Below are 27,413 nucleotides of genomic sequence, written 5' to 3'. Positions count from 1 at the left end.
TCTGCAACTGTGTGATATTTCTTATTTTCTCTCTTCTGTTCTTCCCCTCCTCCTCCTCCTCCTCCTCTTCCTCCTCCTCATGTGAAGAATAAATAGCAGTGAGAGTGGCAGGGAGGTGTGTGTGTGTGTGTGTGTGTGTTAAGTGCTGTGATGGTGAAAGCACGTCGGGCCTCATTAGATGTCAGTTGTAACAATAGTGAACTGGCAGAGAGGACTGCCGAGGGTCTCCCAGCCATAAATCACCCACTGACAGCCCACTGACAGCACTGGGAAACACACACACACACACACACACACTACACACACACACTGTACACACACACACACTGCTCGCTCTGCTTCTCTCTGGTTCTTTATTCTCGTTGACGAAAAGATTTCGGTCTCTATATTTATTAATCTATCACCAATCCAGCATTTATGGAGCAGCTGAGACTCATCAGCAACCTACGAGTGTAGAGCAGGATCTACAGGCCCAGCTGTAGCAAAATATGTGGGTAAATGTGCTGTAGGATCCATACAGAACCTGTAGAACCTCCTCCAAACCCAACCCTCTCAATCTCATATCATCAACTAGATAAACAAATTCAGTTTCTGAATCAGTTTCTCTGATTTTGCTATTTATAGGTTTATGTTTGAGTAAAATGAACATTGTTGTTTTATTCTATAAACTACAGACAACATTTCTGCCAAATTCCAAATAAAAATATTGTTATTTAGAGCATTTATTTACAGAAAATGAGAAATGGCTGAAATAACAAAAAAGATGCAGAGCTTTCAGACCTCAAATAATGCAAAGAAAACAAGTTCATATTCATAAAGTTTTAAGAGTTCAGAAATAATCAATATTTGGTGGAATAATCCTGGTTGGTTTAATCACAGTTTTTTTTCATGCATCTTGGCATCATCTTCTCCTCCACCAGTCTTACACACTGCTTTTGGATAACTTTATGCTGCTTTACTCCTGGTGTAAAAATTCAAGCAGTTCAGTTTGGTGGTTTGTGATCATCCATCTTCCTCTTGATTATATTCCAGAGGTTTTTAATTTGATAAAATCAAAGAAACTCATCATTTTTAAGTGAAATCTTATTTTCTTTTTCCAGAGCTGTTTATATATAGAGAGTGCAGAAAGGCAGGGGGTGGCTCCTACGTCATGTCCATGTCTATTAGGGTGATGTGTGACGTACTTTCTGTCTGTGTGTGTGTGTAAGTATGAGTGTGTGTGTGTGTGATGTTGCTGCTGAGGAAGGAAGCAAGAGAAACAAGGCCTGTGGGTCATTAATCACAACTCCCCTTGACACACACACACACACACACAAACCATTTTTGCTATTACTCTCTCTGGCTCTAAGTGCATTGCCTCCTTTCTGTAGGCCCCCTAGTGGCCGTTCCAGCAGCGGGTTTTATGGTAAAATACTTTAGACAGTACACAGCAGAATTAGCCAGCAGACTTCGTCTGAGGGAGGAATCGGTTTCCTTGCAAACAGCTCATAGAAGTACAGGGGTTGGACAGTGAAACTGAAACATTTTATTATGGGATTTTAGGTTTCATGTCTAAATTAGAGCAGCCTGGTGTTCAATCTTCTTTAATTGCACATTGCACCAGTAATAGCAGAGTGTGAAGGTTCAATTAGCAGGGTAAGAGCACAGTTCTGCTCTAAATATTACAATGCACACAACATTATGGGGGACATACCAGAGTTCAAAAGAGGACAAATTGTTGGTGCACGTCTTGCTGGAGCATCTGTGACCAAGACAGCAAGTCTTTGTGATGCATCAAGAGCCACGGTATCCAGGGTAATGTCAGCATACCACTGAGAAGGACCAATCACATCCAACAGGATTAACTGTGGACGCTGTAAGAGGAAGCTGTCTGAAAGGGATGTTCGGGTGCTAACCCGGATTGTATCCAAAAAACATAAAACAACGGCTGATCAAATCACGCAGAATTCAATGTGCACCTCAACTCTCCTGTTTCCACCAGAACTGTCCGTCACCACAATCAATTACTGTGCTCTAAAACCAGGTGTTTCAGTTTCATTGTCCAACCGCTGTATATGATACTCTTTCAGCTGATTCACGGAAAACAGATGGATGGATTTTTATGTTTAGTGTTTGGAGTGTTTTATAAGGGCAAGTGGAGATACAAAAGATACAAAAGCGTGCAAAAAGTAATCACAGTTTTGCACTGGATCGTATTTTGCTGCGGATTTCCAGTGTGAGCGCGCCTGTCGTCCACCTCATCCCTCATACTGATAACAGCTAATTTAGAGTTTCTCTGTTCGTCTATCAGCCGGACCTCAGCCTGCCGGTCCTGTCCTTACCGGGCCTTTAGTCCAGCAGACAGAGACTGGTTTATCTGTGTGTGTGTGTGTGTGTGTGTGTGTTAGATAAACACTTCCTCTTCAGAGCTTCAGTCTCCTCCCTCACTATCACTCTCAGACTCGTGCACTCTAACAGCCCAGGGTTACTTTAAGGAGATCCTGCAACCAGTGTCTCTATGATCGGGAGATCGCTAGTTCGAATCCCGGTCATGCAGCTTGCCATCATGTACCAGAGCCCTGAGAGAGCACAATAGGCATTGCTCTCTCTGAGTGGGTACAGTACAGTAGATGGTGCTCTCTCTTTCCCCTCATAATTTCTAGGGTGATGTGGATCAGCACAAGGCTGCCTCTGTGAGCTGATGTATCAGAACCGAGTCGCTGCTGTGCTTTCCTCCGAGCGTTAGCGCTGTGATGCTACTCAGCAAAAAGTTCAAAAAGAGGCGGAGTCTGACTTCACATGTGTCGGAGGAGGCGTGTGGGTTGCTAGTGGGTTGCGTAATTGGCCGTGTAAATTGGGGAGAAAATGGGATAAAAAAATGTTAATTAAAAACGTTCTACTATAACCAAACATTATATGTTAGCTGGGGGGATGCTAACGAAGTTACAACGTCTGAACTTCTGAGCTGTTTAATGCAGTGATATTTTATACCAAGCTAATTTTGGAGGCAGTATAGTGTGTGTGTGTGTGTGAATGTGTGTGTGTGTGTTAGTGTGTGTGTGTGTTAGTGTGTGTGTGTGTGTTAGAGTGTGTTTTGTTGCTATGCTCTTTAAGTAAAGGTCAGCACTAGTGAAATAGCCAGGTATCAGCACTTTAGCAATGGCTGGAGGACAATCAATCACTGCAGAGGTCAGCCGACACACACTCTAAGACACACACACTAACACACACACACACACACTCTAACACACACACACTAACACACACACACTCTAACACACACACACACACACACTGGGCTGAATTTCTTGGCCGCAGAGCGAGCGCGAGAGCGAGGGAGGGGAGAATGGTCTGCTTTAGCTCTCGCACTGATGGCCGGCGGTTCGCTCTGAGCTACAGTGGGCCGTAATTATAAACATGTTCATTTATGGCTTAAATCACTCTGACGGTATTTACGCAGTCAGCTCTCTCGCCACGGCAACCGTACGCACAAACCTCCAATCCCAGACTTCCGCCGAGCTTCCGACAACCACCTGCGAAAAGCAACATCTGAAAAACTAAATGGTGCACTTAAAATCCTTCAATTTTACCAAATATTATCAGTGCACCTTATAATCTATTGCACCTTATGTTTGAATTCTATCAGTCTGGTATTGTAGCCTGTAGCCTGCTGCTAAGCCTGGTTAGCACTGCTGAAGCTGCATTAGCATTAGCATAATCGCTAACCAAACTAAGCGGTAGCTCTTTCGCCATTCAGAGGTGAGTATTATCAGTCTGTAGCCTGTTGCTAAACCTGGCTAGCACTGCTGGAGCAGCATTAGCATTACCTGCATACCGTGCTAAGTGCTTTCTCTGTTCAGAGCTGAGTATATCAGCCTGTAGCCTTCATGTTTACAAGCACGTTAAAACAAGCTATGCAGGACGAAGCGCTAGCTAATAGCAAATAAACAGTTTTCAGGAGAAAAATCTGTGTAGATTAACATCCATTAACACCCCTGTGCCTTTCTAGTGTCGCCTTATAATCCAGTGCACCTTATAGTGTAAAAAATGTGATACTTTAAAAGTGAAATCTGGAATTAAATGAACTTGGGTTGAAGTAAAACATGATAAGATAAAAAGCACAAACTTTTGTTAACTAACAGGCTTACAATACTAGTGATGCTAAGACATCGCTATTTTTACACAAATAATGAGCTCAAAGTAAATACACACTTCATTGGTAGAATTCTGAAGGAGCAATTTCCAAAGCAACCATCTGGCAACACCTTAGCAACCACATAGCAACGCCATAGCAACCACATTGGACCAGTGTCCAACATTTAGGGCCCTATCTGACACCCTGCCCAAGGTGTTTCACGATGCACATTGCTATCTGAATATATCTACACTGATAGGCATGGTGGTCTGGAAATTATGTGTTCAGGTAAGTGGAAAACACAGGAGCGCCACTGACTGAATACAACCTAGACAGACGGCAACAGTCAGACGTTCATCGCTATCTCGGTAACACAGGCACTGTGCCGAGCCGAGCATACACCCCCCACTTATTACACACACATGAACACACAGCAGCACAAACCCAACTTTTACACCAACAATAAACAGAATAGTAAATAAAATAACATTGCTGTTCCCGTAAATGAGCTGCTGGAGCTCCTTCACAGCGTCAAGCAGCAGCTCAGTTTCCTCTGCTGAGAAGAGTTTGTTGGACACGTCCAGGTAGCTGCACCGTTACAATAGCAATCCACCAAAGTCAGAGCTCACCTAACTCTTAAAAGGCACTGAACAAGAGAGCTTGGCGAACAGCGCAGGAGAGTGGGTTGTTTGGATGTTAGCATAGCCAGTTAGCTAACTCTCCTGCTGTCCTTCTTTCTCCGCCCTCCTCCGGCTCTTGGAGGTAGGCAGTCCGTCACAAACCCTGGAGATATCAGCCAATAGCATTTGCTGAGGAAAGTGACTCCGTATATCAAAACAGAGTTCCCCAATGGTGGAACAAACTACCTTCCACTACCAGATCAGGAGAATCTCTCACTATCTTTAATAAACTCCTGAAGACAGAGCTCTTCAAAGAACACTTACTCTCCTGACACCTCTAACTAACTACCTTCTACTACCAGATCAGGAGAATCTCTCACTATCTTTAATAAACTCCTGAAGACAGAGCTCTTCAAAGAGCACTTAACTCTCCTAACACCTCTAACTAACTACCTTCCACTACCAGATCAGGAGAATCTCTCACTATCTTTAATAAACTCCTGAAGACAGAGCTCTTCAAAGAACACTTACTCTCCTGACACCTCTAACTAACTACCTTCCACTACCAGATCAGGAGAATCTCTCACTATCTTTAATAAACTCCTGAAGACAGAGCTCTTCAAAGAGCACTTAACTCTCCTAACACCTCTAACTAACTACCTTCTACTACCAGATCAGGAGAATCTCTCACTATCTTTAAGAAACTCCTGAAGACAGAGCTCTTCAAAGAGCTCTTACTCTCCTAACACCTCTAACACACTACTACTTCTAACCTCATTTCCTTCTTCCCCTCCTTCACTCCTCTATCCCATTATTTCCCTTCGACCTCCTTTAGGCCCTATATAAAGATGTTTTACCTTTAACTTATATTACTTTTGTACTTGACTATTGTAAGCAAAATGCAAAATGTAATATAATGTAAAAACAATATGACTCATAGTGTAAAGTATTGCCAGTGCTAGAGGCTGGTACTGTTAGGCAAAGGAAGTCCAACTCTTGGATAATACTGTTGATTTGAGAAGAAACTGCAAAGAGAAACTCGCTTCTTTCTCTCTTTCTTTCTTTCTCTCTTTTCCTCTCTCTCTCTTACTGTTTTGCTTTTCTACACTCCGCCCCCCCCTCTCTAACCTCGCAGTGGCCTCAAACCAGCTCTGCCATAAATCAGTGGCTAAGATCTTGTCTGCCAGTTAGACTAAACAAGAGCATTTGTGAGGATTTGCTCTCGCTCATTAATCATCCTGACAGCTCCAAAAACACATTTCCCCTTTAATGACTGTATTTGGATAATCAGGTCTGTTACCCTCCCTCTCTCCCTCTCTCTCTCTCTCTCTCTCTCTCTTTCTCTCAGTGCTATTGGAGACAGCTGGCTTAGCTTATGGGTTTCTCCGAGGGGGTGAAGCGAGGGAGCGGTCACCGCCGCCACCAGCTGCTTTAAAAAGGGGTGTTAAAATAATCAGATCTCCCTGGAACACTTCGCTTTTCCCTTAATATAGAGCACTCTTACACTTACTGCCAACTTACACTGACTTAACAAAAGAGCTGAGACACTATACACTTCATAATCATACACTGTAGAAGTGTTTTGTTCTGTTTATCACAGTTTTTAACTGCAAAAATAAAAAGAAGTATGCAAGAAAATAAAAAAAGCAAAAAATAAAATAAATGTAATTATCAGTCAACCCTTCTGCCGGAAATGTAGTATGCTGTTATACTCTTAACAGGAGTATTCTTTCATAGACAGTTGCAAGAAAAAGTAAGTGAACCCTTTGAGATTATACTTGGATTTCTGCATAAATTAAATGTGTCATTAAATGTGTTCTGATTTTAATCTAAGTCCCAACAATAGACAAACACAGTCTGCTTAAACTAAAACCACACAATCAATTAAATATGTTTGCATGGTTTTATTGAACACAACATGTTAATATTCACAGTAAGGTGTAAAAAGTATGTGAACCTTTGTATTTAAAAACTTTTTAGCAGCAAAAACCTCAACCAATCGTTTCCTGTCTCTGCAGATCAGACCTGCAGAACGGTCAGGAGGAATTTTTGGAGCATTCCTCCAGCTGGGTTGAGGAGGTCAGGACTCTCCAGAAGACGTTCGGTTGCTGATTCACTTCTATGTTTTGGGTCGTTGTTCTGTTGCATCATCCATCCTCTGTTGAGCTTCAGTTGGAGGACAGATGTTCTTAAGTTTTCCTGCAAAATGTCTTGGTGAACTTGGGAATTTATTTTTCCGTTGATGACGGCAAAATCCGTCCAGACCCTGAGACAGCAAAGCAAAGCAGCCCCAAACCGTGATGCTCCCTCCACCATGTTTCACAGTTGGGATGAGGTTTTGATGATGGTGTGCTGTGCCTTTATTTTTCTTCACACATAGCGTTGTGTGTTCCTTCCAAACAACTCAATTCTGGTTTAATCAGTCCACACAGTATATTTAGCCGGAAGTGCTGTAGTGAAACATCCAGGTGCTCTTTTTGCAAACTTCAAAGGTGCAGCAATGCAATTTAATGTTTTCCTTATTGTAGATTTATCAACAAAAATGTATTTCTGTATTCAGTCTTCAGCTGACTTGGATTCTTCCTCGCCTCATTGATAATTCTGCATGTGCTGTGCTCTTGCAGTCACCTTTACAGGACATTACCACGCCTAGTCTTTACCGTGGACACATGAACATCAAATCTTTTAGAGATACTTTTTTAGTAACCCTTTCCAGCTTCATGCTTTAAGTCAACAATTCTTGAACGTAGGTCTTCTGAGAGGCATGTATGTATATTGAGATATACCCTGTTAGGAACCCCATGCTGCTTGTTGTGGCAGGAGCTCTGCACAGGTCTGCAGGAATGTGGCGTGGAGGATCTTCAGGAGGAGGTGGAGGGTGTAACGGTGGTTGGCGAGGTACGGAGGGGGGGTACATATGGGGCCGTTTCGCAGCAGAGTGAAGAATGGCAGGGTGTTGACAGCAGCACTTTCATCTCAGTGCAGTTCATTAGAGCCGACCTGACAGATTCCTGTGCCGGGCTTCACCTGCCTCTCGACCCGGCACTCCGACACACACCTCCAGCCCCTCACCACACTGCTTTACTCAGGGTTTACAACCCAGATACACCTTCGTCCCATTAAAAAAACAACGTAAATCAACTTGTGCAGATTTTTCAGAAATGGTGAACATCTTAAATCAGATGATATATAATCATTTAGAGACAGAAATCAAAAACAAAAACTATTAAATACAGAAGAGGTGTGTTACTTTCATTTTACATTACATTTGTATCCAAAAATAGCGTGTTTGAACATTTAGTGCCCTATTTTATGACCTATAAGCGAGTCGTCAACCGCTTTGCACCGTGCAGCTTGATTAACCTCCAATGACCTGGCGTCCACATATGTGGACGTATCACATTTTGGGTTGTCTAGACCACAAGACTAATTTCAACTAATGCTCTACAAAGGCCTGGTGTCCTCTTATGAGGCCATTATACTGTCACCTAGTGGTGGCTCAAAGGGGGACAAGTGCTGTTTCTGCTTTTGTTTTGCACTCAGGCAAAAAAATGCTGCCGTCTTCAGGCATCAAAATATAAAACTGAAGTCCTCATATGTGGACATCATTTTTTCTCGGAAACTACATTGCGTAAAAAGATAATTATTTCATTTTTGTTTTTATACTAATCAGGTGCCAGTTATCCCGAATAGCAAAGAGAAATTGCAAAAAAATACATGCCATGCAAGAGTTTGGGTTTTAGGAGGTTAAGGGCGTCTCAGTGTGTCTTTGCTATCGTAATGACAGGAAAAGTACACCTTGCGTGGCTTGAAATGCAATGCAAAAGATATGTACAGTACTAACTCTCTTCATTAATCATGTGGTTAATTTTAAGAGTTCAGAAATAATCAATATTTGGTGGAATAACCCTGATGGTTTTTAATCACCTAGTTTTTTTTTCATGCATCTTGGCATCATGTTCTCGTCCACCAGTCTTACACACTGCTTTTGGATAACTTTATGCTGCTTTACTCCTGGTGCAAAAATGTTTTCAAGCAGTTCAGTTTGGTGGTTTGATGGCTTGTGATCATCCATCTTCCTCTTGATTTTATTTTTAAAATTATTTTTCGAGCACTATTGCTATTTAAATGTCGCAGGCGAAAGTTGTGGGGGTTTAAGATTCTTTCTAAAAGGAGTCAAATAAGGGATTGATTCACTGATTCATTAAGTGATTCAGCGAGTGTTTTGAACTGACTCTCTGAACACTGGTGTAAATCTGGTAAGGACAGGTGTTTTGCCAAATTGTGAGCAGATTTAGGCTACCGTCAGGCGTGTTATGATTAGCTTAGCGCTTCGTTCCGACAGCAGGTGAAGGAGTCGGGATGTTTGGCCGGTCGGAGCTGAATCGGTCAGCGTTCTGGTCTTGACACATTATTGTGTCATTGCGGAACAGTGTGTCATGCCGGCGATGGCGGGTTTATGCGAGCTGTCACGCCGCTGACACTAACCCAAACTGAGTGTGACAGCCGGTTTAAAAGCGCCGGCGCTGCCGTGCCAAACGTCTGATGAATGACCCCGGGAAAGTTAAACAGCCACAAATCTGACTCTGTGACTAACACTGACACCTACAACCAAGTGTGTGTGTGTGTGTGTGTGTGTGTGTGGATTTTCACAGTGTGGGGATATTGTACAGAGTGTTACGTTAAATATACTGAGGCTTTAAAGGCTAAACCACTGTGGAAGCTGATTAGAATTATTACTGTAATAGTTCAAGTATCCAACAAACGAGTGAGCACACCACAACCCTTAAATTTCTGTGAATATTTAAATATTTAGTTTCATGTGAAAACACTAAAGAAACTTTGCCCTTTACTTCTGAAAATAACTCTTTTTAAAGCAATCTTCTTAAAACCTAGGCAATCTTTGTTAAGAGCAACAACTCACAACTCACTTACCCACATCCTCAGAGAGTTCTTTGCCATGGGGTGGAATGTTGAATATCCAGTGGCCAGAATGAGAGAATTGAACAGCCTTGCTCACCAATTCACACCTGAGACCTTGCAATTAGTTAAAACAGTTCATACCATCCTGATTACCTCAGTCGAATAATATAATGTGTCTTTGCTATCGTAACGACTGGAAAAGTACACCTTGTGTGGAATGCAACAAAAAAGGCATGTTTTAATTAATTTAATTAACCAGGTGAGCTCTGACTTAGGTGGATTGCTATTGTAATGGTGCAGCTACCAGAACATGTTCAACAAACTCTTCTCAGCAGAGGAAACTGAGCTGCTGGTTCACTCTTTGTTTGTTTGGCTGTCTGCTGATTAGTAGCAAGACTTGCATTCTGGGACACAGCGATGTTTACTATAAATTATGGGAGTTTATAGTGTCATTTTACGATTGAAAAACTCAGAGAAAAATGGCAGAGTAACTTAATAGTGCTCTAAATTGTAAACAGTAACTTTTGTCACTTTTTCGTCTTCAAAATTTACATCAACTACTGAAAACGACCCGGCCCAGCTGTGCAACCTGGAATCGGACAGACAGAACCATCTCCAGCAGCTCATTAACAGCAATGTTATTTTATTTAGCATACTGTTTATTGTTGATGTAAAAGTTGGTTTGCCAAGATAGCGATGAACGTCTGACTGTTGGCGTCTGTCTAGGTTGTATTCAGTAAGTGGAGCTCCTGTGTTTTCTGTTACCAAGATAAACAAGCAAAACTCCAGAAATGTACCTGAACACACCTCATTTCCAGAACACCTATTGCTTTTTAAATGATAAGGGTGTGAGGAGTGAAAATAGACTGTTGATCAGGTGTAAGATAGCAATGAGCATCAGAACTCCCTTTATGCAGGAGGTACACTACCTATATGTAGCCTTTGAGAGCCGATTTAGTTTTCCAGCAATCCTTGCATGGTGCATGAGACGTTAATGCTAGACAGCATTCTAACTAGAGTCCAGTAGCTCAGAAACCACAATACAGGTCTGTTTTAAGGTGGATCCATGGGTTTAAGGTAGCCTGTACTCTTACTGGAATTATTGAAACTTTCCCAAAATATGCCAATGCTAAGTTCACTAGTTTGTATAATAGTGAACAAAAGTACAGCAAAGCTAACGCATCCCCGGTCCTGTTCCTCCAGCCGAGACGCCGGGACTGGTCCATGTCATCTGAAGCTGAACTGGACTTTGTTTTAACCCAGATCTCGGGCTGTTTCGGTGCCAGGGCACGTTTTTTCCCGCTAGCTCTGCGTTGGTGACGTCAGCGCCGAGCTCCCCCGGATCGCGGGTGAATGGAAAGCAGCTGCTGCGGCGTCTCGTAGCGTAATTACCGGGACGCTGCTGCTGTTTGCTGTTGTTGTTTGTGGCTCGTGTCGTTCTGCTTCAGCTCTGTGTTTAGTGGTTTTACTGAAGTTTAGTTTTAGACAGTAAAACCCTTAGTAGCCGAGATTAAAGCCTTAGAGGCAAAACCAAAAACCAACAGCACAGTATAAAATACATACAATATATTCTGACCTGTATCTTAACCTTCCTGTTCTGTTCTGGGTCATATTGACCTGTTATAAAGTTTGAATATCTAGAAAAAAATGTTAAAAGTAATTTTTCAGTATGAAACTTCGGTAACACTTTCTATGAATGTCATCTCTATAAGACTCTATAAACATATTCATAACACATTATAATGCATTCATAAGGCATTATAAACATGGCTATACATATTTATAAAACTCTATAATTCATCATAGCCATGTTTATTATGCATCATAACCTGTGATTATAATGCATTAATAGCTGTAGTGTTTATAACATTTTATAAGTCAATACCAAGAAACTCAGTCCCAGCTTGCAGACTTTATCATGACTAAAACAGCTTCCAACTTCTAAACACACCCTCAGTAATCCTATAAATATATTTTAACCACTAATGAGTTATACTTGTCTTGAATATAATATTAGTTATAGTCAATTATAATGCATTATAACAGGTCTTTGTGAGCTCTAAGTAAAGTGACATATTTTTTAATTCCAGGACTGGATTATTAACAATAGATATAAACTATTTTAACATGTATATCATAAGCATAGCTTATAATGTATTATAATCACAAGTCATAATGCTTAATAAACATGGCTATAATGGGTTATGCATTTTTATAAATATTTATAGCCATGTTTATAATGCCTTATGAATGCATTATAATATATTATGAATGTAGTTATAGAGTCTAATAAAGATGACATTCATAGAAAGTGTTACAGAAATTAGTGTAATCAACATATCATGTGTATAACACATATTTGCAACAAACAAAAAAAAAGAATATGTTTTACATTTTATATTCTTCAAAGTAAAGTAGCTCCTCTTGTTTAGATGATCAGTTTTGAACATCTCTGCTGGATTTTCTCAGTCAGTTTTATGAGGTAGAGTCACCTGGAATTTAGGCTTTCAGTTAACAGCTGTGCTGAACTCATCAAGAGTTAATTACTTGAATTTCTTGTCTCTTAATGTCTTGTGTTTGAGAGCATCAGTTAAAGTAAAGTAGTGAAGAGGTAGAGTTACAGGTATACAGTGAATAGTGAATATTTGTAATGTTCGAATCCAGGTTATGAGAAGCAACAACTACTCAACTAAATAAAGAAAAAAAGGACTTTTAAGAAAAACTGAAGGCCTGTCAGAGTAGTTCAGCTACATCCAGAGTAATGAGTCTAAAAGAGAGAGAGAGAGAGAGAGAGAGAGAGAGAGAGAGAGAGAGAGAGAGAAAGAGAGAGAGTGTTTTATAGTAGTTGCTAGCCGGTTTCCATGGTGTTTCTAAGTGATTGCTAGCTGTTTTCTACAGTGTTGATAAGCAAATGCTAGGCAATTGTTTTGATATTCTAGGTGGTTGCTGTGGTATTCTAAGTAGTTGCTTTCTGGTTTCTACAGTGTTAGTAAGTGGTTGGTAGGTGGTTGCTTTGATATTCTATGTGGTTGCTCTGGTATTCTAAGTGGTTGCTATGGGGTTGATAAGTGGTTGCTAGCTGGTTTTTACAGTGTTGGTAAATGGTTGGTAGGTGGTTGCTTTGATATTCTATGTGGTTGCTGTGGTATTCTATGTGGTTGCTATGGGGTTGATAAGTGGTTGCTAGCTGGTTTTTATAGTGTTGGTAAATGGTTGGTAGGTGGTTGCTTTGATATTCTATGTGGTTGCTGTGGTATTCTATGTGGTTGCTATGGGGTTGATAAGTGGTTGCTAGCTGTTTTTTACAGTGTTGGTAAGTGGTTGGTAGGTGGTCGCTTTGATATTCTATGTGGTTTCTGTGGTATTCTATGTGGTTGCTATAGGGTTGATAAGTGGTTGCTAGCTGGTTTCTACAGTGTTGGTAAGTGGTTGGTAGGCGATTATTTTGATATTCTAGGTGGTTACTATGAGAGAGAGAGAGAGAGAGAGAGAGAGAGAGAGAGAGAGAGAGAGAGAGAGAGAGAAAAGAGAAACTGAGGATGCAGCCAAGAAAGAGTTTGGTCGAGCGAGGCTTAGACACACAGAGAAAGAGGGAGAGAAAAAGAGGGAGAGAGAGAGAGAAAGAGAGAGTTTTATAAGTGGCTGCTGTAGTATTCTAAGTAATTGCTAGCTGGTTTCCATGGTGCTGCAAAGGGGTTGCTAACTTTTCTACAGTGCTGATAAGCGATTGCTAGGCAATTGTTTTGATATTCAAGGTGGTTACTGTGAAAGAGAGAGAGAGAAAGAGAGAGAGAGAGAGAGAGAGAGAGGGACAGAGACACTGAGGATGCAGCCAAGAAAGAGTTAGGGCGAGCGAGGCTTAGACACAGAGAGAGAGAGAGAAAGAGAGGGAGAGAGAGCCAGACAGAAAGAGTAAGACAGCAAAAGAAAAAGAAAAGAAAGAGACGATAGACTGCCCCCCCTCTCTCTCTTTATTTCTCTCTCTCTTTCTCTCTCGCCCTCTCTCTCTCTCTTTCTCTCTTTCTCTCTCGCCCTCTCTCTCTCTTTCTCTCTCTCTCTCTCTCTCTCTCTCTCGCTCTCTCTCTCTCTCTGTCAGGTCGGAGAGGTGGTGTGGACTTGGCGGCTAATTGGAGAGCAACTCCACACCCTGTCGTCATTAATCACCGGGGCTGTCGGCCGCCTGCCCAGGACACTGCAGAGCCTTAACACACACACACACACACACTCACACTCTCACACACACACACACACACACACACACACACACACACACTCGTTTTAATACCTTCTCTGGTCACATATACACTCAGGGTCCTATCTTACAGGAGCTCCACTGACTGAATACAACCTAGATAGATGCCAACAGTCAGACGCTTATCACTATCTTGGCATCACATGAACACACAGCAGCACAAACACAACTTTTACATCAACAATAAACAGAATAGTAAATAAAATAACATTGCTGTTCCCGTAAATGAGCTGCTGGAGCTCCTTCACAGCGTCAACCAGCAGCTCAGTTTCCTCTGCTGAGAAGAGTTTGTTGAACACGTCCAGGTAGCTGCACCGTTACAATAGCAATCCACCAAAGACAGAGCTCACCTGATCTACTCTTAAAGGGAGATGATGAGCAAGAGACACTCTGATTGGTTTATTATTAATTCACATTACACCCAAAATATTAATTAATCACACCCATGATTAATTAAGAGAATTAGTACATGCCTGTTGCATGATATTGCGCTATTTTTGAAAGCAGCCATTTACTGTATATATTTATCAAAGTTAAACAATTGTTTGTTTGCAGTTTACATGCACTAAATAAACTATACTTTTTTAGTTTAGTGGTACATTACTTATTATTTTTTTAATATAGTACTTTACAAAATCAGGGTCTTGGTAAGTTACTGTTTATGAAATGTTTATGTCAAATGTTTATTTTTTTTCTGACTAAATGTACCAAACTCTTATGTTTCCACTACTTGGGAAAAAATAAAGGTCCTCCTCCAAGTCATAGTTTTGAGATACAAAGTCATAATTACAAGATGGTAAGTCATAATCACGAGATGGTAACTTAATTATGAAATACTAAATCATAATTATGAGATAGTAGTTCATAATTATTAGATAGCAAAATAATTATGAGGGGTATTATCTCGTAATTATGACTTACTGTCTTATAATTGTGACTTAGCATCTCGTAACTATGCTTTACCATCTCATAATTATGACTTAGTATCTCAGTATTATGACTAAGTATTTCATAATTATGACTAAGTATCTCAACATTACAGTTTATAATAATGGTAGAGTGTAGTTATAGAATGATATATTTTTTAAGATACTGTCATTATTATTTTAGTGTTCTTATTTTAACGCACTTTCTTATTATTTTAAGATATTTGGGGTAAGAGGTGAGATATGGTGGGCCAGTGACCTTGCAGGAGGAATGGGGGTGGGCGGGGCTTCTGGGGTGATCTATTTAGTTAATGGCTCTGTCACCTGGACACCTGTGCAGTGTCCTCTCCTGTCTGAAGTGCTAATGAACTGCGAACGAGTGTGTGTGTGTGTGTGAGTGTGTGTGTGTGTGTTCAGGCTGCTAACAGGCTGTTTAAAGGTTGTGAGCTGATATTTATACACAGAGGAATTACTCTCACGGTCTCACTGCGTATGTATTACAAACACCAACACACCACTCAAACACTCAGTCCAAACACTCCTATATATGTTTAAATAGGATGTTATAATATATAATAATATATATAATAAAATACTATACATCGTCACTGTCCAATGAAAACATATATCTTCATTTCTGGCTATTTTTAGTCATTCTTTGTGTTCTGTCAATATTTTGTGAGGATTAAACCAATATTTTAATGCATAGCATGAAAATATAAAAATATTAATATTTTATTAAAATATTTGATCTCATTTTTTCAGTTCAAAATATTTACAAAAAGTGGACAAAAGGTTACAAACAAACTGAATAGTACAATGTCCCAGGTGGTAACTATGCAAGGCAATTGTATTGATGTGGCTAGGTGGCTTTATATGGCGATTGTTTTGATATCATAAGTGGTTGCTGTGGTATTCTAAGTGGTTGATAGATGTTTTTTGCCAGCTGTTTTCCATGGTGTTGCTAGGTGGTTGCTATCTGGTTGATATGATGTTGCTAAGTGGTTGCTTGCTGCTTTATATGGTGTCGATAAGCAAATGCCAGGCATTTTTTTTATATTTAAGGTTGTTGTTGAGGTATTCTAATTGGTTGCTATGATGTTACTAAATTAATGCTAGCTGGTTTCTACAATGTTGATAAGTGGATGATAGATCAATTATTTTTTTATATTATAGGTGGTTGCTGAGATGTTATAATTGGTTGTTATGATGTTGTTAAGTGATTTGGTGGATGCTGAGGTATTATAATTGGTTGCTATGGTGTTGCTAAATGATTGCTAGCTGCTTTCTGCAGTGCTTATAATATTTTTTTATATTATAGGTGGTTACTGTGGTATTCTAATTGGTTGCTATGATGTTGTTAAGTGATTGCTAGCTGATTTTTACAGTGTTAATAAGTGGTTGGTAGGCGAGTCTTTTGATATTATAGATGGATGCTGAGGTATTATAATTGGTTGCTGAGGTTTGATATTATAAGTGGTTGCTTCGATGTTGTAGATGGTTGCCATGATGTTGCTAAATGATTGCTAGCTGGTTTCTGTGGTGTTGATAATGTGTTTAGATCATTGTTTAGACCGTTACTAGGTAGTCACTTTGGTATCACTTTGGTGTGGATGCTATGGGTTGCTTAGCGGTTGCTAGATGGTTGCTATATTGTTGCTAGGGGCTAGCTTGGCTACAGTATAAAACCTTCTGAAAAAAACACAATAAAACAATGTTTAAGGCATCGTCAGCAGCATCAGAATCTGTAAATATCTCAATTTAATTCGGCTTCCTTTCATTTAGACTGGTGTGAAACACTCCTTATAACTTCAGTGTGATAAGGAGTGTGGGGGAGGGGCTTAACCGCTGTATACTGGCATAGTTTAAAGGGGTTTCTTTAAAAAAAGGAACAGATACTAAACGTGTAAATACCTTAAGAGAAACACAGGGTAGGGGGGTGAAAATCCCCCCCAGCACTGAGCTTAAAAACTTCTTACGAATTCTCTTGTGATCTTCGGAATGCAATCTTTTAGAGGATTCCCCCAGGAATGCTTCTGATCCTCCACAGCAGGCTGAACGTTTCACACCCCATACTGAGCTTCAACAATGGGGGGGGGGGTCGTGTCGGAGAGGTTGATAAATATTTCTTGGTTAAAGCCTCCTGTCATCGTTTTTTGGGCTTTGTGTGGTGAAGCGATCAGTCAGCGGTTCTGCAGGCAGTGAGTTCGGGTCTTGCGGGCTATTAAAGGCCTCCTATAGAGCGGCATTTAAGAACCACCGGCCCGTTTACTGCTGAAGCACTTTACACTGCGGAGCCACAAACGAGCAACACTGAGGAACACCAAGCAACACTGAGAAATACTGAGCAACACTGAAAAATACTGAGCAACATTAAGAAATACTGAGCAACACTGAGAAATACTGAGCAACACTGAGCAACACTGAAAAATACTGAGCAACACTGAGAAATACTCAGCAACACTGAGAAATACTCAGCAGCACTGAGCAACACTGAGAAATACTCAGCAACAATGAGCAACACTGAGAAATACTGAGCAACACTGAGAAATACTGAGCAACACTGAGAAATACTGAGCAAAACTGAGAAACTCTAAGCAACACTGAGAAATACTGAGCAACACTGAAAAATACTGAGCAAAACTGAGAAACTCTAAGCAACACTGAGAAATACTGAGCAACACTGAAAAATACTGAGCAACACTGAGAAATACTGAGCAACACTGAAAAATACTGAGCAACACTGAGAAATACTGAGCAACACTGAGAAATACTAATTAACACTGAAAAATACTGAGCAACATTAAGAAATACTGAGCAACACTGAGCAACACTGAGAAATACTGAGCAACATGGAGAAATACTGAGCAACACCAAGCAACACTGAGAAATACTGAGCAAAACTGAGCAACACTGAGAAATACTGAGCAACACTGAGCAAAACCGAGCAACACTGAGAAATACTGAGCAACACCGAGCAACACTGCAATTACACCTTAACGCCCAGAACCAGCCCAAAAGAGAAGGTTTTGGACCAGATCAGCTGAAGAAGTATATAGAGGTAGGTGACCATCACTTGTTAAACAATAGAAGAAGAAAAAGACATCTAATAGGGCAACTCACCCAAACTACATTTTACAAGCCAATAAATGGTAGATGGTTTCTGTGGTGTTGCTAGGTGGTTGGTAGGCAATTGCTTTGATATGATAGGTGGTTGCTGTGGTATTCTAATTGCTGCTATAACGTTGCTAAGAGGTGCTAGCTGGTTTCTAAAGTGCTGATAAGTAGTTTGTAGGCAACTGTTTTAAGATTATAGGTGGTTGCTGTGGTATTCTAATTGATTGCTATAACGTTGCTAAGAGGTGCTAGCTGGTTTATAAGGTGTTGATGAATTCTTGGTAGACAATTGTATTGATATTATAGAAGGCTGCTAAGTGAAAGCTAGCTGATTTCTACATTGTTTCTAAGTAGTTGCTAGATGGTTTCTATAGTGCTAATAAGTGGTTGGTAGACAATTATTTTGATATTATAGGTGGTTGCTGTGGTATTGTAATTAATTGCTATGATGTTGCTAGTTGGTCACTAGCTGGTTTCTACAGTGTTGGTAAGTGGATGGTAGACAATTGTTTAAATATATGTGGTTGCTGTGGTATTCTAATTGATTGCTATGACATTGGTAAGGGCTTGCTAGCTGATTTCTTCATTGTTACTAACTAGATGAGCGGTTTGTAGGTGATTGTTTTGATATTATATGTGGTTGCTGTAGTATCCTAGGTGGTTACTATGATGTTGCTAAGTATTTGCTAGTTGATTTCTCAATTTTTTCTAATTGGTGGCCAGCAGGTTTCTACAGTGGTGATAAGTGGTTAGTAGGCGATTGTTTTGGTATTATAGGTAGTTGCTGTGGTATTTTAGATGGTTGCTATGGTATTGCTGTGAGGATTTGATTGCATTTCAATCACAAGAGCATAGTAACAGCACAGAGAAACGAAAAACACAGGAATAAATTGTAACCAAATTTCATTTATTACACAAAATAAGACATTCTGTTAAATGGATAGCACCGCCATCTCTACATATTACTCTTATTGTATTAATTTCCCGCCCTGCCCCCAAATCCTTCAATAAGCTCGCAGAATCATCACTCACAATAGAAAATATAGCTGGTCTGTCTTTTTGTGTTTTATTCTTTGAATTGTACTGCTACAAAACAATAAAAGTGTCCGATCTTCAAGTACAGCGTCTGTAATCGGCGAAAATCCAGAGAAAGAGCCAAAAGGAACGAACAAAAGGAAAGAAGTGACATAGAAAAGGAAAAACAAGAAAATGAGTGATGACTGAAAGATCAATTCGCCCAACGTCCGTATCTGCAAAGCTGTATTGTTATAAAATGCATTGTGGGAACAGCAATCACTTGGAAAATACATTTGTATTTGTTTTTGTACCAAAGTGACGGAGAGTGGATCTGGTGAATGTGTCCAAGCCAAGCGCTCCAGAGAAAAATAAATATACTTATTTTTTAATAGATTGAAATAAAACTTTGATCATCAAATAAAATTTAAACAAAGCAATCAGTTCTGTTCTGTTGTCGGTCGGAAGTGTGGTAGGAAACTTCCGTTCATTCTTTTTTTTTTTTACTTATATTTTTGCTGCGACAGCAGAGAACATTCTTGTTGCACGTTCATCCCATAATGGCCATCCCGTTGTTCCATCCCGTTGTTTCATTCCGTCTCGCCTCAGGGTTTGGCGTAGAGGGGACCTCTTTTGCGGGGACGCCTCTTGCCCTCGTCTTGTGGCCTCGTCTTGTGGCCTCTTTGTCGCCTGTCCCCTTGCTCTGTCCATCAAGGGTACCCCAGCGCCGATGCCGATCCCAGTCTCTGCCCATAGAGGGCGTACGGCGAGTAGTAGGGCGCCGTGGCAGGGAGAGAGTGCATAGGAAGTGATGGAGCTCCAGACAGATGGGCTTTGCTGTAGGGGTGATACCTCGCCAAGCTGAGGCCGGGCGACCCTCGCAGGGAAAACGAGCTCGGAAGCGCCCCTGGACTGCTGGGAGGTGGCAAGTGAAGGTGGCAAGAGGACACGGAAGACATGGATGAGGGATACCCGGACAAGAGCTTGCCGTCCATTCCAGGGAGGGCAGTGTGTGTACGCAAATGTGCCAAAAGTTCCTCGGAAGTTGCGAATCGCTTATCGCAAGGTCCTGCCATGGACACCCAGTTGCAGGCGTGCGGCAGGGACTCGCTAGGTAACATGAATCCATATGTGAACAGCGGATGTGAGAGGGATCCGGTAGCTGCCGAGGACAGAGAACCGGAATGAAGGGCGTGGAGGTGCGGGGAAGGGTACATAAGTGGGAATCCAGACTTTAGAGAAGACGAGGAAGGGTCGTGGACGCAGCTGGTGCAATTGCTGCCCCCGCTTAGGTGCGGCGCATTCGGGTAGGTTAGGCAGTACGGGTCCCGGCACAAGCCTTGCATAAACGATGGAGGAGAAGCGCCGGTGAGTGGACTGGAGCTTGGATGCTTCCCTGGGATGCCCATTCCTGCCAGGCCGGACTTGGCGGGATCCAAGCTGGAGACAAACTGGGAAGGGTACCCTGCGTAAGCACCGATGATTGAGCCGTGGTAACCCATGGTGGATGGAGGCAGGGGGAAGACGGAGTGTCCCGGTTTGAATGGAGACACCGGGGCAATGTGTCCAGAAGTCAGGGATGGTTGGGATTCAGCCTTGCTCTCTGAAGGCTGAGGGCTGCTTGAGGAACTTCCGCTGCTAGAGTTGACGGTAGCACGTACGTGGCTAGAGTTAGCAAGCTGGGTATTGTCGAGAAGACTTGCTTTGCCGTGATCCGAGTCTTTCTTGCCGGTGCGGTCGCTACTGTTGCTGATGTTTATACTGCTACTGCTGCTGCTGCTGTCCGTGCAGTCTTTGGAGGAACAGTCCACCTGAGGAACATGAGCTTGGGCTTGGGACGGCTTCGGTGTCGCCGGAGACTGGGTCTGCCGGTGCACGTGAGGTCCATGCTGCCCTGATCCGTGCTGAGACGGTGAGCCGGTCCTTGGGGATGATGAATGAGGAGGGAACGTGGGACACGAGGAAGAAGACGAATTGACCCTGAACCCAGATTTGTCGGACGCACCGTTGGCGATGACCCCGTCCTTCCTGCAGCCGTCCAATCCGCCTTTGGAATACGGCTTGAAGCTGGACTTGTCCTCCTGGTTCTGGTGCTGCTCTCCGGACTTCAGACCAGAACCGGACGATCGGCCGTCCTTCTCGCCGAGGCCGCCGGAGGACAAAGAGCCGAGCTTAGAGGACGGAGTCGGGTCCGGTTTGCCGATCTGGGAGCAGGTTTGAGCCAGCAGGGCTAGCGGGCTCTTCTTAGCATCCAGCTAAAAGAAGAAACAGCAAAGAAAGCAAACAATTAGACTCAAATCGTTTTATATGAATTTTAACTTTAAAAAGATATACTGATTTTTGTATATGAACAAAATACATCAACACATTTTATATTTTTTCAATTAATTTATTCACCACATTAATTCAGTATTAATGTTTGGCATTAGACATAACTTAATACCTACATAAATGAGGATTCATTTTTTTTGATATCTTGACTTCTTATATTCTAATATATTGTAATAGTTTCCTTTTTTCTTGAAAATTTGACATAGTAACATTTAAGTATTTATATTTTTCATTTTTACATATAATATGAAAATACTGATTTAGTTAACATCTCAAAATAAAATATAAAAAAACCCAAATATTTGACATACTTGACATTATTTTTAAATAAATAATTTTAAGATTATTTCCCCCAATTTTTTATCTTAAAAGTGTGACATTTTGTTTAACACGCTGCTTCAGTGTCTTAATATAACTTAATTCCTTTACAAGTACCTTGAAAGAATTTTAGTAAGAATCTTAAACTATTAATTAAAACTATAAATAAATTTTAATTTAACACTTTGAAATAATTTCTTATTTTCTCAAATATTATTAGATATATTTAAATTATGAATTTTGATGTATTATGTTGAAACATTTTGTTTACTGTTTTTTAATTTTATCTCAATAGAAATGGTTGACTTATCCTAATGATCTAAAAACATGTTATTTTATCAAACATATCAAAGATTTAAACTAATTTAAATAAGTACATCTCAAAATATAAAGCCTATTTTGCCCAAATTATAATATATATATATATATATAATAAATAATAAAACATTATTATTTGCAACTGAGTTACAATTTAATATTAGAAATGTGATTCTTAAAATTGTGACTTTCTACTGTTTTTAAATAATTAATGGCTTTATGGTTTTGATTTAGTATTTTTAGTATGTTAATGGGTTATTTTCACAAATTATGATTGTGTATCTCAAATTATGGCTCAGTTTCCCTAAATTACAATTTACTATCTCAAAATATTGACTAATTTTAAAAAATAAATTAAGCTACTAACTCAAAATAATGAATTTATTATGAATTACCAAATAATGTAAACTAAAATCTGATTTATTTCAAATTATGTCTTATTTTTTCTTATTTTCTCAAAAATACAAAAAATACGTTAATGTCCAAATGTTTGGCTTAAGGAATCAAAATGTGTTAAAGGTTCTTGGGCCTAAAATCAGTTTAGGTCAAAATACAGCTTTTTAAATACAGCTGCCATATCATTAAATACAGTAAACATGAAAGTGTTTAAACATTAAATTAAGTAAAGGCATAAAATTCGCTGTTTTTTCATTATTACCGTCTAAACAAATCTGAGATTAATGACCACTGTCTCCTAAAATTCAGTATACTGCGCCCTCCCAAAACCCGAGAAACAGTGCTGGAATAAATGAAGAAAACGAGTGGAGGAAGTGAATATACTGAAAAACACTATTAATATATTTAATTCTAATGTGTGAATCAGTTCCACCTTTATCTGTGTTCCATTGTATACCCATTTTGTTCTTTTGTATTTCTGTAATTTTGCTGCTAAAATGTGTTTTATTCGTATATAAATCATGCACACATTTGCAGTAATGTTAATAATGCAGTGACAACTAAATAATAATACCCAATTTATCTTCATAATGCATGATTTAATATCTAACTGATCTTCAGATAGCCAGTACCTGCTTTACTTCATCTAGTTTATTTGTAACTTTTATTTCTAATTTTAGGTCTTCTTTTAGATTTTTGTTTCCTTTTTATTTCTTTAATTGTATAATTTTATTCTTATTTCTTTTTTTATAATTTTTTTATGTACTTATTATTTTTTAATTGTACTATGTAAAAGTTAGTTTTAGCTTAATTTTAACTGTTTTTGTTGTATTAACTTATTTTTTTATCTACTTTTATCTTTTATTCACTGTTATTTTTAAATAATTAAATGTAGTTATTATTATATCATAGTAATATACAATATCAGTATTTATATCACAAATATATAGCAACATTTCTTATATATTAACAATAAATAAATGATGCATATATAACATTGTTTATAACATATTAATATTAAATAATATCATCTTCCTAATGTAGTAATAGTAAATAATAGTAGATCTAAACACTGTTTATATAATACAGTAATATCATAGTAATAACAACTCCCTTGCACTGTTTATAGCACAGTAATAGCTGCCTAGTTATATAGTAAAACTAGATATATCTAGTAACAGCTTTATAATAAAGTAAATGTAGGTCTATATAACTGGTTATAACATAGTAATAGCAGATTCATAATACAATAAAAGTAACTCTAAATAACAGTTTATAGAATAGTTATAGCAGCTTCATAACAGAGTAGGATATATGTTATAAATATGCTATAAATATATGTTTAAATCAAATAAAAGCAAGTTTATATCACTAATAATATAATATTTAAAACAACTTCCTTATACTGTTTATAGCATAGTAATAACACTCATAACATAGTAATAGTAGATCTATTTAATACCAGCTGCATAATAGTATCTTAATCTATATAATAGTAATATGAGCTTTATAATACAGTAATACTAGGTCTATAGACATAGGTTATAGCATAGTAACAGCATTGTCATGATAACAGTAATAGCCACTAATATCTGCTTAATAATATAGTAATAGTGTGTTTATAACGCTACTTATTACACAGTAATAACAACATTACAGCCAATAGACCAATAGATAATAGGTCTATTGTATGTGTGTATAGTACTGTTTATAGCATGGTAATAAGATAATAGCAGATAATAACAGCTTTGTAATATTGTAATAGTAAGTAATAGCACTTCATTAATAGCACTGTTATAACACTGCTTATAGCAAAATAAATGAATGCTACAAGCTTGTGAGCATGTTATACAGCGTGCTTATAAATCCAGTTAAATAAAACAGTCCTGATTCACCTCAGTTAACCTCTGTTCAGCAGTAATTCAGTTCACTAAAGTCTATAACTGTGTTTATTAACATTTATTAACTCACATATACACTGTATTCCTCAAACCACTGTCACTGTACTCTTTATCAGTGTGTGTGTTTTAAAGTGTATATGCAGTGTATATTAAAGTATATATGCACTGTGTATGCAGTGTGTGTGTAGTAAAGTGTATATGCAGTGTGTATGCAGTGTGTGTGTAGTAAAGTATATATGCACTGTGTATGCAGTGTGTGTGTGTGTGTGTAGTGATGTATTTATGCAGTTAGTGTGAATGTAGTGTGCGGTGAAGTATATAGACAATGTGTGTATGCACGCAATGTGTATGTTTTTGTGTATATACAGAGTGTGTATATACATAGTTCAATTCAGTGTGTATGTTTGTGTGTATGCAGTGTGTGTGTGTGTGTGTAGTGACGTATTTATGCAGTTTGTGTGTATTTATTATGTAGTGAAGCATATGGATAGTGTGTGTATATAGTGAAGTATATACGCAATGTGTTTACAATGTGTGTGTATAGTAAAGTATATAAGCAGTGTGTGTAGTAAAGTGTATATACAGTGTGAATGCAGTGTGTGTGTGTGTGTGTAGTGACGTATTTATGCAGTTTGTGTGAATGTAGTGAAGTATATATACAGTGTCTATGCAGTGTGTGTATGTCGTGTTTGCATATATAGTGAAGTATATAAGCAGTGTGTATACAATGTGTGTGTGTGTGTGTAGTAAAGTGTATATATAGTGTGTGTATGTGCAGTGTGTATGTTTGTGTGTATATGCAGTATGTGTGTATGCAGTGTGTATGTAGTATGTGTGTAGCAGTGTGTGTGTGTGTGTGTGCTGACCTCGATGGTGACGGGCTGCAGGTAGTCCGGGTGCAGCACATGGCCCGCGTGCGCGCTCAGCATGGCGAGGATCCGGACGGGCAGCCTGTGCCCGTGGCGCGCGGGATCAAAGGGAGGGGGTGGCGCGGGCGCGGGCGCGTGCACGGGCGCGGGCACGGGGGGTACCGAACCGGGCACGGGGCTATCCTCCCGACTCGAGCTGACTGTGGATCCACACGGAGACTCGCTCATGTGGGTGGTCCAATCACATAGCGCGCGTCTTCATCTGATCAATAACCAATCAATACTGCCAATACAGATCAATACTGGAGAAGTATCCGATCAGAATCCGTAAAACAGCAGAATACACTCCGATATCCAAACAGAGGAAAAACACGCGCGTCCACACACGCTCCAGATATCAGCCCCAAAAAAGCGAATCCCAGCAAGCATCAGAAGTCACGATTAAAGCGAATTAAAAAAAGATAAATCCAGAATTCTCGCGCAGGAGCGAGACCCAGTCACTCCGCTCTTCGCGCTCCCGAGTCCTCAATACACTCTCACACACTCCTCACACACACTCCTCTCACACACTCACACACACTCCTCACTGCGCGATCTGCGCGAGCGCTTCAGAGGAGAGAGAGCGAGACGAAGACCAATCAGAGCGCGGGGAGCTGCATGCGGAATGAGTGGGCGGAGCTTCGGGGAGGAGTCGCGCAGGACGCTCCGGAGACAGAATGATTCAAAGAGGAAAAATAAATATTAAAATATAATAAATAAAAAAGAAGAGATATACAGTAAGTTTAAGGAAAATATACGTGTAATTAAACAAAAGAAAATATAAAAAAAAATTGTTTTAAAAAAGAAATAGGGAAATGTATTTATTTACACAACAAACAAAGAAATAATTTTAAAATAATACTTTTAGTATGCTAAAATAATTCAAATCATTACTGTATGACTTTTAAAAATTCACTGATTCATTAAAGTACCTGACAAATAAAAGTACATATCATTACATACATTTGATAAATAAATGAGTAAAGAGTCAGTGATTTAAACAAATAAATAAAATAAATAATAATATACTGTTTTTTAAAGTAAGGAAAATTTGATTCCCTCAGCAGCTTGTATTAGTAAAATAAAGCTTTAAATAAAGAAAAATAAAGAAAATAAGTAAATAACACATAATAACTGATTCAATTCCAATTTAATAATAACACGTTTAATATGCTAATATGATTCAAATCATTACTTTATGACTTTAGAATTAGTATTAGTACTGTAATTAGTAAAAAATAAGCTGTGCTAATTAGTAAAAACATTTTAATTAGTAAAAGTTAACTCTATTCCGATGGACAACACCTCTTAAATAGTGTTATGTGCAACAAAACATTTAAAAATTAAGAAATTCCATGATTTTATTAAAAAATATTTAAAAAAATACAATGTCCACTGTAACGGATGCAGGGTCTAAAAAAAAAGAGTTAAACTAAGATCAATTTAATTCATTTCATTCAAACAGTGCCTGCAAAAATAAAAGTGTATTAATTATGTTTTAAAAGACAAATTTATTATATGAATCAGTGATCCAAACGTGTAAATAAATCAATACTTAAACAAATGTATTTAAATCTTAGACAAAAGATGAACTTCTAGTTCTAGTTTTTGGTTGTTTTTGCAGCATTAATGTTAATTTTAGCTTCAGTAAATCTATTTTTGAATGTATTTTGTAGTGATATTAGCTTCTTGAAGCTTCAGAGTTGCATCAACTTGGACGTACTTTTCATTTTAAATCACAGTAAATGATATATTTCTCACTCTATAACCCGCGGTGTCGGCGTCTGCTGCTGAAGCTGGAATGTTAATAGCTTTATTACGTTACCTCGGGCCGCTTTGGCTTCGCAGTAATTTAGCTAAACCTAATTATGCAATGAATTGGCTTCATTACTTAAAAATGAAGGCTGGCAGAAGCTGTAAGGACCGGGCTGGAAGAGTCCCGCAGCCGGACAGCTTTGAAGCTGGGAATATATTTCAGGGCTTATTTATGGCTGTTTTTAAGGAGGAACTCGGGCCGGGCTGCTGGATTCACTGCAGGGCTGGTTCTGGGGGGGGGGCTGAGGGGGGCAATGCCCCCCCCAAATTTTGTTTTTGCAATGCGAGCAACGACTATATTTATACTATCTTTGAAAAAATCTCTGATTCAATGTATTTTATGAATGTTTCATTTAATAAACAGAAAGGAAAAAAATGTAGGAAACCTTATAGTGCCCACTTGTGATGTTCACTATAAACCCAAGATATTTCATGTTTTTTTCCACAGAAGTACCTTTAT

The 27,413-nt window shown here is 39.2% G+C and overlaps 1 protein-coding gene and 1 long non-coding RNA gene across 2 annotated transcripts in view; one reads left to right on the top strand and one right to left on the bottom strand.

Annotated features, from left to right (window-relative positions):
- Positions 1-1,821: 1,821 nt before the first annotated feature.
- The window catches only part of LOC125786950 (uncharacterized), a 227,710-nt gene continuing 202,118 nt past the window's right edge, over positions 1,822-27,413 (top strand). Inside the window, exon 1 of the long non-coding RNA XR_007428926.1 lies at positions 1,822-2,023. This is a non-coding gene — a long non-coding RNA (uncharacterized LOC125786950). The remainder of the gene's footprint in view (positions 2,024-27,413) is intronic.
- znf703 (zinc finger protein 703) lies at positions 18,839-25,691 on the bottom strand. Its single transcript, XM_007228778.4, has 2 exons — positions 25,097-25,691; positions 18,839-21,221 (listed from the first exon to the last, which is right to left on the bottom strand). The coding sequence occupies exons 1-2, from the start codon at positions 25,325-25,327 to the stop codon at positions 19,677-19,679; spliced, it is 1,776 nt and encodes a 591-aa protein (XP_007228840.3). The 5' UTR covers positions 25,328-25,691; the 3' UTR covers positions 18,839-19,676.

This window comes from Astyanax mexicanus, chromosome 22 (genome assembly GCF_023375975.1).
Source record: "Astyanax mexicanus isolate ESR-SI-001 chromosome 22, AstMex3_surface, whole genome shotgun sequence".
In the NCBI taxonomy this organism is placed as follows: domain Eukaryota; kingdom Metazoa; phylum Chordata; class Actinopteri; order Characiformes; family Acestrorhamphidae; genus Astyanax; species Astyanax mexicanus.
The sequence above is the reverse complement of the archived record's forward strand: the minus strand, read 5'-3'. Positions and strand labels throughout refer to the sequence as shown.

Excerpts from the sequence above, each read along its gene's own strand:
- znf703 (XM_007228778.4), bottom strand. The coding sequence starts at position 25,327 with ATGAGCGAGTCTCCGTGTGGATCCACAGTCAGCTCGAGTCGGGAGGAT. Across the intron at positions 21,222-25,096 it reads TGCAGCCCGTCACCATCGAG|CTGGATGCTAAGAAGAGCCC; the intron begins GTCAGCACACAC and ends TTCTTCTTTTAG.